This window comes from Corvus hawaiiensis, chromosome 5 (assembly GCF_020740725.1).
Source record: "Corvus hawaiiensis isolate bCorHaw1 chromosome 5, bCorHaw1.pri.cur, whole genome shotgun sequence".
Classification (NCBI taxonomy): domain Eukaryota; kingdom Metazoa; phylum Chordata; class Aves; order Passeriformes; family Corvidae; genus Corvus; species Corvus hawaiiensis.
The window spans coordinates 59,422,716-59,436,575 of NC_063217.1; the positions used below are offsets into that span (position 1 = coordinate 59,422,716).

Consider the following 13,860-nt stretch of genomic DNA (forward strand, 5'->3'; position numbering starts at 1 on the left):
TGGCTCTCATTCTTTCTTTACAAGGTGTAGTGCAATTCAGCCCTAATTACTAGGTTCAGTCTTATGACCCTGACTCACTCCAGGCAGCACAAATTGCCTGAGCACCTGTTTCACTTGCAGTTCTTCAGTCCAGGCAATTAAAATTATTGCTGGCTACCGCTGTATGAAAGGTGGGGGTTTTTCAAGCAATGACCTACTGCCTAAAGCTGTGGCTTGCCCTATTACGTGAGGCAACAATTTGCCTTCCCAATATCTGGTAGCTCTCCATGGTCCTTCAGTCTCTTCCATCCCTTCGTTCATTATGCCCAAGTTCCTGAGTTTTTGCTAGTCAGTACTGGCAATCTCAATATCTGGCTCTCTCTAACGTATAAACAGATTTCAAGCCTGAATAATGTTTCAATTACTTCCCTTGAACTGTTTTAACACAGGTGAAGAAATCAAGTACCAACAGTAACACTTGCTTCAGGGAGGTAGAACAAGCACCAAGACGCAGCTGAAGAGTTTCAGTGGTGCATCTATAGTCAGGGTGCTGGCATCTCCCCTATAGACTAAACTAGAACAGCAGAACCCAAAATATAGTTTAAACTTTAAAATGGAATTACATACAGAAATTGCATTACTGAAAAATTTGTCTTTGAAACAGGATCATTATCTGAAAATCAGCTTCACAGTGAAGATAGACAGTGATGATATGGCTTGAACTTCCAACTCTGCCAGATATTCCCTATGTGAACTTAAACAAAACATAAATGTTTTGCTCTTCTCCATTTTAGAAACCAGGAGCAGCAAATACCTCTTTTCTCCCTGTCCTGCCATCTGCCTTTTTTTATTTACACTGTGGTGCTAAGAAGACACACAGACATGACTTAGTCAAAACACAGGTACTCTCCTTCATTTCAACAGTTCCTCAAGATCCTGGTCACTCAGATACCTCCCTCTTCTACATGTCTGCAAAGGAAATAAGCTAAACTTTAATTAAAAGGAAGGGTTTTATACTTACACTGGGAATCAAATTTCTGTTCTGTGAGGCAGAAAGGCCTAGTGTGGTATCTTCCAAGAAAAAGTTTTAAACCCCCTAAATTACCACTATTTGAAGTGATGAGTCAGATCACTGCCAAATCATGATTTTTTTTAGTACAAATACATCTTCCATTTTGTCTGTCATTTATTCCAATATTACTTGTACTACTTGATATTTATCACGTGCTTCTTATACAAGAGAAAAAGAGAAAGTGATAAGATCCCAGACAACTGCATGTCTGAAAACAATGAGCAAGGAAAAGAAGCAGCAGCTAAACATAACATACATGTAAGTAACTTCCTGAATGACTTGGCAGCCCGGTTTGTTTATCTCAATTCAAGTACTAAGTACTATATTCGTACACAAAGGCAGCAACTTGCTTTATTTTCAGACACACTCATCTAGGATCTCAGCACTTAAAAATCAGCAGCCTTACGTGACCAAGTGCCAAAAATGTTAAAAACCAAGCATACTTCCACAGATGTTAAATACCAATGCAATGCAAAGTATCTACAATTGTTACAAAACAACACAGAAAAGATTTCTTATGGATTTAGAATGGCCACTGCACTTGTTTTTAGGTAAGTACAGATTCCTTCCCCAAAAGTGAAGCTTAACATAACCCAGTTTACCATGGGTATCATGGGTTCTTAAAACCACTTGAACACAATCCATAATTTCAGAATAGGATACATACTCAAGCTACATTTCAGCTTATTCAACTACACTGCCAGAAATAACAAATCCAAATTTTTGACACAAATGCTGCCCCCTATCCCATATGAGTGTTGATGTCCTGAAAAAAATCAATAAAAGCAAGAACAGTTCTCTAAAGATGCAAAAATGATGCCTACTGAAGGCAAGACAGAAATAAGAACAAGACCGTGCTGACAGGCTTGTTCCTAGTTTACTGGATAATGTTTGGCACAGAGCAGTATTACTCTAGACATTACTTGCAGAGTGACATGTATGAAAAGATAACTGTTACTGACCAAAGCACAAAATTACCACAGAATTATCTGTGGTAGAATCCTTAAGTAGGAAACAGGGGCTTGATGATGCAAGGCTAGGATAGAAAACTGCCATCTTATCTTCCGGGAGAAAAACAGGAAAATTCCATGCCTAATAATCTCCTTTCTTAAAAAACATCCATAATTTATCAAAAATAACTAGATAAATCCAGGAGAGGATTTTTGTTGTTTTTTAACAGCAGACTATCATGTGGACATCAAAAGTACATAATTTGCTTCAATTAAGTGAATAGGAATGTACAATTCCCTGACACTATATAAGAAAATCCACTGAAGAGACAGACTTGGTGAAAGGCACAAGTTCAGCCAGCTTCTGCTAAGCAGGAATTCTGCAGTTGATCCACCATTTACATGGAAAGGTAAAATAACATTAAGGTCTTCCCAAAATGATTGAATCTACATTTAAATAGAAACCCCAAATTAGTCATGCACTTCTCTACAAGGTTCATTATCAAGAAATGCCCTGTTTAATGACCCTCCTAAAGACTGTGGAATTCAGTCACAGATAAAACTTTCCAGTAAGCAACAGCTTCATCAAGTATATAAAATGAATTTCAACAGTTAAATCTTCCTCCTTCTTTGACAACTTCCCTATTTTCCTCTATTTCACCTCCTTTCTCCTCTGCAGGATTATGTATCATTGTTTGATGAGCCTCCACTATTGTCAGCCTTTCCTTGCTCACAATTAAGAAGAGTGACAAAAGTTTTCCTTGGCTGAGATCAGTCTGGATTGACCATCAACTTTCATGGCGCTATGAGGGAGAATGGGTTTGATCAGTACTGAACATTTTAAAAGAAACCTTTGAACGTCAACAACCTCTCTAAAATCTACTCCATTTTTTAAAAGATTAAATAACTAATGACTAGATTATGAGACATTAGTAGAGGTGCTGAATATTCCTACTCACAGCAAGCAGACAAAGCACACATTTTCCTCGCAATGCTCTTTACTTTAAAACACACATTAAAAGAATTCTGTGCTCTGAACCTGAGATTACTTGTGTTACACACTTGAGTTCTCAGTACTTTAGAAGGTGCATTGGACCACCACATTTATTCCTACATTGCTCCAGGATGCCACAGCATTCCTAACTCTCCTGTTTTCAACAGCTATCATGCTAGATGACCTACACACAGTGTATCTACATTAATGTATATATACTATATGGAATAATTTGGAAAGGTTTGGTTTTCTTCATGTCATTGTCATCTTCACTGCATTATCAGTCACTAGAACAGGCTCCCCAGGAGAATGGTTACAGCACCAAGCCTGTCACAGTTCAAGGAGCATCTGAACAACACTTAGTCATATGGATTAGTCTTAGGTAGTCATGCAAGAAGCTGCAAATTGGAGTTGATGATCCTTCCAGGCCTCTTCCAACTGGAGATGTTCTATAATTCTATGATTTACTTTGCAATTACAAAGAAGGCTAAATCCATGCAGATGGCCACTAAGCAGAAACAACCCTCTAGAGAAAAGGGTACAACACACTAGCATAAGTAATAGTGGGAAAATACTACTGATAATGTCTTTAAATCCTCTCTGTTCAAGAAGAAGAGGAACTTCTAAAAGAGCAGTTTTTGGTAGAAGAACAAACTATTTCCATGCATGATCATTAGGGGAAGAAATCACCAGCCCAAAATACCTGTATGACATCAAATTAATTATTGATTCCCACCCAGTCAAATACATTCTTTTAAGAGTGCCTGGATTGTTTTTTCCCCTCCCAGAGAGTACAAGAGCACTCAGACTCCTAGAAAAAGAAACAAAATTACAGACTACAACATACTGTAACACAAGATTATCTTTATTTCAAAATTGTACAAAGTATAAAGATATAATTACACTGAAGTAAACCCTGCTCTTTAAGTATCTGAATACTTTAGCAATGATATGGTCATGAAAAAAATACCTTTACCATTTCTCTTTAGGAACTTTTATCTGATGGAGCGATACATCATGAAATCAATTGTTGTACATCTGGGAAATTTACCAATGGAGCTCTCCTCCACAGGGGTGTACACTTTGATTTGCCTCATGTGAGTGTCTCTTCCATTTTGGTGATTCGCTAGAACAGCAATCTGGATCATAAAGGTGCGAATGGGCTTCTTGTGAGTATCTGTCAGAGGAACATGGATCCAGCCACTCGGTTCCACTAATTCCAGTTGCTGCCAAAAACAAGACAGGAGAGCAAAACACTCAGAAACAGTTCACATACTTCATATAAATGATCACATATTATACCCATTTAATAAAGCAGTCTTGTTAATCAGATTTTAGTTACTCTTTCAAATTAATTTGAAATAACAGAGTTGAATACTCATAGCTAATTTACTGGTCACGTAATTGAATACAAATTAATTTGGTTGTCTGCAGCTCTGTTTGCTTTTGCCTTTCAGAATCTACTCCTCATTTTGTGCCCTAACCTTAAAATAAAAATCAATATAGAAGAACATAGAATCCACTGTAAACTCAAGAAAGAAAAAGCAGTAGTATTTGGACCTTCTCACTGAAGAGCAATGCTCAAAGATGACAGAAAGGATGCATTTTAAATTGCTTTATCTAGGCGCTCTGAACTACAATATACTAAAATTACTTATGTAGGAAATTAGGTGCACACAAAGTCTGGATTTTCAGAAATTCTTTAGATTATTAGGGGGGCTGGGGAGGAGGAAAAAGAAGGTGACAGAGGATAAAATATCTCATGTATCAAGACAGATGCCTGGCCAATTAATAATTGCTGCACAGCCATTTAATCACATTCTAATCATACTTTGACTTGCATTTTTTACAACATACCCAGTGTGATATGATTCTTTTTTTCTTTTTTAATTTTAATCCTACACAAACCAATGCCAAGGCAAGCAAAGAACAGCATTTTGTTAACTCTAAACCACATCACTGACACATCAGATTGCTGAAATCAAGCTGGATGCTATGCAGAGCATGGTAACAGCTTTTGTTTAAAGCTAGCTGCCCAACTTCAAAGCACAGCTCAAGACACACATGGAAGAGCACACAAGTAAACAGAAGTCTTGGGGGGGAAAGAAAGCAAAACACAAAACAATTGTCCACTAGCAAGCGGATTTCACACAGCTAAGCAAATAAGAGTGCTGTTCTTAGCAGCTGAGTTCCCCTAAGGAAGATGTCTGTGCTTTGAGCAGCTCAAAATTCCCATCGTTCTCCTGAAAATACTGCATGGCACATCCTGTTCAAATGCCTTGTTTATGCTGAAGCTTTCAAAAGACCCATCTGAGAGCTACTGGTTCAGAGGCAAACACCCTGAGAAAATTACTCAAGAAACAAGTAAAAAAGTTTGATGACTACTTCAGCTTAAAGTAGCAATCAAAAAAAAATCTTTTTCACCTCCACCTTAAAAGGAAGAACAAGAAAAAAAAACCCAACAAAAAACCACAACCCAAAACTCTCCACTGCTGCAGACTCTCCAACGAATTATTTCCAAAGCATTAAATTCACTAAATCTTAGCAGCAAATCATTTTACTCTGGGAGCTAGACATTTCCGCAAACACACAGTCACTTATTTGTTGTAGCACTGTCCCTTTCAAAAACTTTTAAAATCTTTTTTTTTTTTTTTTTTTTTTTTGCATAGGAAACTTCAGGTAATGGCTGGCTTTACAAAGGGATAAAAAAAAAGATGTCTTGTTGATGCAGCTTGACAAAGGGGAAATTTATCATGGTGAGGTGGCAGTAAACAGCTTGAGCAAGGATACTTTCCATTTTCATAATAAACAGAGGAGGAGGATCCTCCTAAAATTTTATTCAACTACTACTGAGGTCAACTGACTGTGATTTCGAAGAGAATTAAAAGGCTATTGTTTTTTAATAATATTGTTTTTAATTACTGTTAATTAAACTTGCATTTTAATATTATTCTCAGCATCTACAAATTTTGACTGCTAATTCAAAGTGGAAAATTTGAGTTCAAGAGCTACGATACTGAGATTTTTATGCTTGGATCAATATGAAATTGATCAGTTAATAAAGTTTTTTTTTAAAGTACCAAAAATAAAAGTATAGCATATTTTTCAATGCTTTGTTTCCTCCTGATCAAGGGAGGTGGTTACACACTATTTACAGCATGTTGTTTTCCAGTCCTGCTACAAAGGCAACCAATTTCTTCCCAAGCCTTTCTACAGAGACGGGACAAGTCATTCCTTCACCTGTAAAATTGGCAACTGAGGCATTAGGTTAATTAGACTAAAAGGTTCCCTGGCTCCAGATGTCATATTTCATGTACTCTGAGCTGGTTTTTACTGTCTTAAGTGAAATACAGGATTTTACAGGAGGTTTAGCTCCCACTGAGTTCACTTGCAGTTCTGCATTTCTGCAAGTAGATCCAAGTTCTCAACACAGCCACTCGAACACAGAGTCTGAGCAGCCACCTAGGAACAGTCACTTGAGTGCCTCTCGCAGAAATACCACGACTGAGCACAGACAGAGTGCAATTCATCAAGCACCACTGAACTGTCTTAGCCACAAAGTCTTTTTCTTAATTCCCCATGTCTCAGCTTCACTCACTCCACATTTTTAAACTTCCCTAACAGATGAATACACAACCTTTACTTGTACAAATTCTGGACTCATCAGAATAGGCCCCTTTCCCCATTCCAGTCAAACAGTTGCCTCTTGGACAAAGCACACGGCACTTGTGATGAAGTTGGAGGCTACAGTGTACTAAGTGCAAGAGGTCAGAGTTAGATGTTTGAAAAAAGTGAGCTCTTGATTTCTGCCCTCTAAATAACATTCCTGTACTGACATTTGAGTCTAACCTTTTTTTTTAATTGATGCTCACATAGTTCATTAAAACCTTGATACCCACTCAACTATGGAGGTTTAAATGCAACAAAACCAAACAGAACATTCCGTAGAAAAGGAAGTATTGTTTTGCCAGTATGATACACACATTTTCTGTGACCAAAGGAATGGTATAAACCAGACACACACACTCTCCCAAATTCTTCTCCTTCACATCTGTCATGCTCTTTCAGATGAGTGAGACAGTTTCTTTTTCCAGAGGGCACAGGTCTGTCACCAGGGAGAAGGAACAGGACATGGGAATAGGCAGGGGTGATACAAGACACAATGCTGCCCACTCCTAGCTCAATGTCAGCACCCAGACCCAACCGTCACAACTCCTAGCAGAAGTGGGATGAAATATGCAGCTCTACTCTGCCTGGAGCATTCCCAGTGTGAACAGAATCTAAAGGAAGCTTACTGTGAAGTCTTCAGAAATTCCTATTAAGCCCATGCAAATGGCAATCTTTCAAAGCCTTGTAAACCGGTCTGGAAATTTGGGTGGATTTTTACAGGGAGGCAAAAGGCACATCCTCAACACAAAGGCTGAACTATTGCCAAATTTCAAATCCTTGCTTTAGAGCTTGGGGGCACTGGAGCATCAAAGAAGGACACCAGAATATTCTCACACAAGCAAAACAGCATACTTTTCACTAGCCTTATTCTTGGAACAGAACTGCTTTGGCTGAAACTTTCAAAAAATTCAACCCAAAGCAGATATCTGGCATGGAAAAATCTGTCTGAACTTTGCCAAAAGTTAAAGTAACTAAGAGTTAAGCCTTAAAATGGAAAGGGTCCCATAACCTTATGTACAGGTGGCACTGGCAGCTCCACCTACAGTAAATACTATACTTGAAATCCATTTCAGTCAACTTTCCTCAAAGTCAAGCCTGTTCTTTAAAAGCACAGACTACTGCATATACATACAGACACACACACACACGTATATTTCACCTCATTTCTGTAGCATCAGTCCACTATGAGCAAATACCAGATTAAGTTTCCTCCTGTATTTTTAATCTTATGTAGATCATTAAGACTCAGTCACAATTAAATGTCTTCCAAGAAATTTTTAAAAAAATCAGCTTTATTACTAATCACCTGAGTGAAATTAAAAATTCAAAATTTCTTTCTGTGTTTTTCAGGAAAAAGTTTTTTTTAAAAAAAGGAAAACACAGGAATGAATCAGTGCAAGTTCAGTATTGGTAACTCAGAACAGTTCCTGCAGCTCTAGACTAATCTTACTGTACAATATACTAAAAGACCAAGGTTTGTGGCTTTTTAAAATTTGCTTTTAATACTATACATTTTATGACAATTGGAAAACAAGAAGACCATGAAAGTCAAAATAAAAGAACAAAGGGATAAAAATTGAAATGGAAAAATCACTCACTTGTCCTTGCTGCTGTTATACTCTAGCTCTTCTCCTGCTTTCTCTCCGTTGCTTTCTTATTTTTCCTGTCCTCTGCGTGCTACAGCTTTACCTACGGACATACACTCCCAACTCCAGGAATCCGCATTATTTGGAAAACCAAAGCAAAATTAATGTTCTCAATGGAAGTCTCCTCCCCAGCCTATTTAACGGCCCTGTTTCTTCATTTTATTGTACAGTCCAGAGGTTCTACACAATTCCATACATATTTGGCAAGGCTACTGTTGCAACTAATGGGTGTCCTATCATAGAAGATGCAAACCACACAACAAAATGAAAATTTAAAAAAGAAAAAAAGACCAAAGCAACTTGAGGCTACACTTCAGAGAGATGACTGAACACAAGATTTTTAGGAGGAAGCTTGTTCTACAATCACTAGCCTCCTTACAGGCTAGGAAGTTATTTACCCAAAGAATACTTTTCTATTGTATTAATCCTACTTAAATTGAATATTGATCTCTTTTCCATAATCAGTGATATTTTGTTTACATTCTGTAGTGTCTCCAAATGGCACTTAACTCTAATTGCTACTTCTACTAGGGTTACAAATGCAACCCAAGTTTTTGGCAACATTTACAGCAAGCTAACATCCTTGAAATAAGACATGATTTTTCTTGCCCTTTAAGGGTATCTTTTGTGAAGATACAGAAAGGAAAAAACTCCCTGTAAGTAGTTTCACACTCAGGGATGTATGTTAGACAGGGCTCCCAGCTCAGGGGAATAAATATATATATATAGGAAGAAAAAGAAGCCCATTTTTTTGCTCTGGGAAGAGTGTGCAGAAGAGGACCTATGTACTGACAGAAAGCTGAGAATTCTTGCTGCCATCACAGCTTCAGCATGACAACATGGTTCTGAGATGTTGGTACCTCATCAAATTTCCATTTCATCAACTTTACTACTAGATTCAAATGGCTGTGAAATCAAACAGCATTTGATTTTACTCCTTCTACTTTTCTCATAAAACTGTTAAAGCTGCTTTTTGTTTTAGTGACTCAGCCAACTATGAAATTAAAAGTAGTGGCTAGACTCTTCTTCACACATACAATTTTGTCTCTCTATGTGCTTAGCTAGTTCTTACAATACACTTCTTATAAAAACCTAAGCTTTCCAAACAGGTGTTCTCAATAAATAATGTATTCTTTCAAGCAGCAGATTATAAAACTAAGTTTCAGGGAAAAGAAATGCTATGTTCAGAAATTAAGTATTTATCAATACACAAACTTTCTCATGTAGGGAAAGGCTTTTTCCTGTTTAGCCATTGTTTTTTACAGCTATGCAAATATGTTTTCACAACAACTGGCAAGGAGAAAGAAGGCTGGCTTGAATTCCAAACTTCTGTTTCCATAACTGCCGTGTCCTACCATGTAGTTACCAGGACTGAGAATCTGTGTGCCTCTGCATAATTCCAAGTATTGGAACTGTCAACACATGAAGTAGCAGAGCTTGGGCTTCAGCCATCACTTCACTTAGGAAGGAAGAGAATCAGTTAATAGCAGTGATGCACCAGTTCCAGCAGAAAAAATGAAGCATGTCCAAAAGAAACTCGGTGAGTTCCAAGTGAGCCAAAGGAGGGACACCACATTAGCAGCTTAACAGGGAACATAGGAACAGGCTCAAAGGACCCACTGTGAACAGCACACTCCTGTGCTCGGATGAAGCAACGACCACCTAAGGAGGTGCCTCTGTGGTCTTAATCAGCCACCTCCTTAAACGGTCAAGCAATCTCATTTCAGTCCATTAGGCAAGAGAAGTTTTCCATTCTTTTAAACAGCAGTTCCTGAAGAGTCTAGAGGAAACAGTCCATCCCTCAGGAAGAGTCCGCTGTGGATTTGGGTAGACAGGAGACTGATGCAGAATAAGCTATATTAGAGAGTGAAACCTGCAAACACCAGAAGTTCCTATCTTTTAGTATCCTATACACTAAAGTATCCTATAAGCTCTTTGTTCAAATAAAGTGAAAGAAATAACTTTTGGGAAGACTGGGAAGGTTGAAAAAGGTCCAAAAGATCCTTGCAAGAAGTTTTATAGAACCTCCTTCAGACTATTCTGCTCCAGATTAAAACAGTAAAAATTAATCAATGCCCAGGTGTTAGAAAGTTGCATCCAATTAAAATAAAGACAACTAAACACTCAAACCAAGCTAGGAAGAATATGTAGAAAAGGAAGAAAATCTAGAAAAGGTAATTCTTCATGGATCAAGGATTAGTATTCACAATGCTTAAATACAGATTCTTACACTGCCTTTCCAAATTTCCTATTTGAATGACTTAAGCAGCACAACACACGTTGGACAACGTCAGTGGGTTGTGTCACAGTGCCACTTTCTGAGGGGAGCAGATGATGCCAATTGAGCCATGTATGACACAACCTAAACTTCATTTGGCAGAATGACTCACCAGCCAACCCATGAAATGGTCTCAGTGACTGGTCCTCTTTAATATTCTTCAGAATTGGGTGTCCTGATTGTAATTTCCCCATACAGCTAAAAAGGAACCCTTTTGATTCTGCTGAGAAACCAGTGCAATACCTTCCAAGATGTATAGTTGATTCAGACAGAATTTCAATATTACAACAGGAATAAAGTTAGGAAGAGTTGAAATTTAACCCATGGAATGGTAAACATGGAAAGTTAGTTTTTTCATTATGGATGCCCTCATAATCTGTCTTTGAAATCTTCTGAAGTCAGACAAAGAACACATAAGAAGACAACAATTAAGTCTTAGACACAATGGGCAGCCTCTGGTAAGTATGTACATGAGCCTACTGTCAAATGGAGGAAATGGGGTACAATGGCACACACTGTGGAATACCAAGAGTTTTAGAACATGGATTCACAGGAAAAGCAGCTCTTTCAAAAGCACCAAGTGATGAAGAATCCCACGTAATGATGCCTGCAAAAGGGTCATGGCTGTGCTGAACTGCCCACATACAAAACTCCTGACAGATGAAGTCATGGATGGTCTCGACACGTGTGGAGGGGCCCCTGTCCGTGGTACTTAAGCAACCTCCACCCTGCCCATCCCACTCCCACCACTGCATCTGCTCACAGCACTTGCACAGTCAGGTACATCCAGCCTGAGAGGCAAAAAAATAACCTGCCAAATGCTCAACTACTGTGAAATTGTCAGCCAGAACTGTCTGACTCAATTGCCTGCTTAACTCTGGGTGGCAGGAAAAAAAGCAAAAGGAAAGGAAAAAAGAAAAAAAGAATTGACAACAGTCTTTGAATACTTCATTCTCTAAAATGTGGCTGAAAACAACTCTTCATTCTAGAAAATTTACCTGCAGAAACCATCAGGAATTTGTCACAGACTGTTTGCTAGGAAAGTCTCTCTGGAAAGAAAGAAACACTGTTTTCCCATTTGCTGTGCCATATGCACTTTTTTTTCAGTATGTTCTGTGAGGAGCAATGCATAGGGAACTCAACATTTATTATAAAAATACATACCTCAAGAGGTACATAATGCTTCAGAGAAGGACAAAAATGTTGAACAGCCTTGGACAGTTTGCTTTTCAGTCCCACATTTTTGAAATCCTATTGTAAAGTGAGGTCATTTGAACTTTCACGTAACAGTTTATGCTGGACACATCCATAAATTAAATCTTGTTCGGGAAGGATTGCCAGGCCATGTATGCCTTAAGTGGCAACCATCCTATCCACTGGAACTTCAGAAAAAAAATACAAAGACCTTCTCCCTGTCCCTTTGAAAAGCAGAATGATCAAGCCAGCAAATATAGAATGACAGTGCAGTCTAGAATGGAGTTTCATATGTGCAAGTACGGAAATAAGGCCTAAAACCCCAAAGCAAACCTACCCACAGCAGGAAGTCATCTAAGTTTAGTTTGGTATCAGCTAAAAGAGATTCCATCTTAACAGGAATCTGTTGCTCCAGAAGGAATACTATCTCCAACTGAAATCAGTCGTAACAGCTGTGAAATTTTGAAACTCTGATTTAAAAAAAATGGGTTTCATAACTCATTTAAGAATCAGTCAAGAATGGAGGAAAGGAAGACAAATACATCCTAAGTGCAGCAGCATTCTCCTGCAGGGACCTAGTCTCACTCCACAGCTGTCACAGCCCACAGGAGTGCCATAGCAGTGCCTTTGCAAGGGCACTGCAACTCTCAGAAGATTCCTGTATTGGGAGAATCCTTCAGATCTACAGGGACTCAGCTCCAATGTGAACCTGTTACTGCCCCTGAGCTTCAGCACACTGAAGATGAAAAAGCTACAAAAAAATTCTTAAGCTTAGGCTCTGGCACGGTGGCCTGGCTGAGAGTATCAAAAAATAGGTAATGCAGCCCAAAACAAGCCTTCGGCTGCAGTTTGCCTATTTCTGGTACCTAAGTTGTGTAAAGTTTTAGTTGCAGACATACTGGAACAGACTGCATCTGGACAGTCTGGCATGAAAAATGAATGGTAGAAAATCCATGGTTTGCTGCAAGTCTTTTCAGAATTCCAGCATTCTGAAAGAAGAATGAGGGATTTTTTTTTTTTTTTTTTTTTTTTTAACCAGGGTACTTTGCAACTCAAATTATCGGTGACTCAGTATTATAGATGCAGATGTGAGAAAAGAAACAGTACATTCAAAAAACAAACAAAAAAACCAAAAAAACCCCCCAAAACAAAACAAACAAACCACAAAATATTACTGTAAAATATATAGCGAACACTGCACATAGCACATTTAGAAAGAAGTGCAAATCTCATTTAATGAAAACAAATGTTCTACACCTTTAGGGAAGCACTTCAAATCAAAGTTTATCTTATTAATGTTTCTTCATTTTATGGACAAGTAAGTAACTAAGGAGGAGGCCCCATATGCACAAGGTAACTGTGTAAGGATGCTGCTAAGCAGGAATCTGAAAATGATGACCAACTGATACAGTAACTTTTGCGGTGCTTTTGAAAACCCTCAGTAAATTTTACATGATCAGAAGATTGGAAAAAACAACTGTCAAACATAACAAAAGCCACTACAGCTTTCCATGTTCACTCAAACAAATAGTACCATCTGCATTCAAAGTTTTTTGTCATAACACAAAATAAAAAATAGTGACAAAAGTATCAGAAAACCCCCATCTGGTTAAGTATGTGGACTGAGGTTTTCATAACAAAGGAAATAGGGCACAGAGTTCTTAAAAATTACTTAATAAAACATATTACTAGCCCTTTTATTTAAGTTTGTATCTTAGTCATAAATTTGAGTTCTCCCTGCCCAAGCACCAAAAAGCCCTAAGATTTTCCTGTACTGAGATATCAAAATCTTAGTCCCTCTTCAGAGCAGCACCCACCCAATATAAAGACATCATCTCTTACAACTTCCAGGTAAGGCAGGCTGCTCTCAGGGAAGAGAGTAGCACTTCATCTACTGAAGAGAGGCAGGGGAAACCAGTAATGAAACAGCAGACAGCTACACAGAGAGAACAGAAACAGACTGAACAAGGGCTACTGCAAAGAAGCCTGAATATATATTTAAAGAACCATTCTGAAGTTCAGGTTGAATTTGCATTACAAATGGAACTGCAGAACGGGACAAGGCAGCTGCCTTTTAT

General features: G+C 38.2%; 1 protein-coding gene across 7 annotated transcripts in view; it reads right to left on the reverse strand.

Moving 5' to 3' along the window:
• Positions 1 to 3,839: 3,839 nt before the first annotated feature.
• The window catches only part of ANAPC10 (anaphase promoting complex subunit 10), a 33,959-nt gene continuing 23,938 nt past the window's right edge, over positions 3,840 to 13,860 (reverse strand). For all 7 annotated transcript variants that reach the window (XM_048304871.1, XM_048304869.1, XM_048304868.1 and 4 more), the window contains exon 5: positions 3,840 to 4,221. In XM_048304871.1, the coding sequence (XP_048160828.1) occupies positions 3,991 to 4,221 (231 nt within the window). In that variant the 3' untranslated portion in view covers positions 3,840 to 3,990. The remainder of the gene's footprint in view (positions 4,222 to 13,860) is intronic.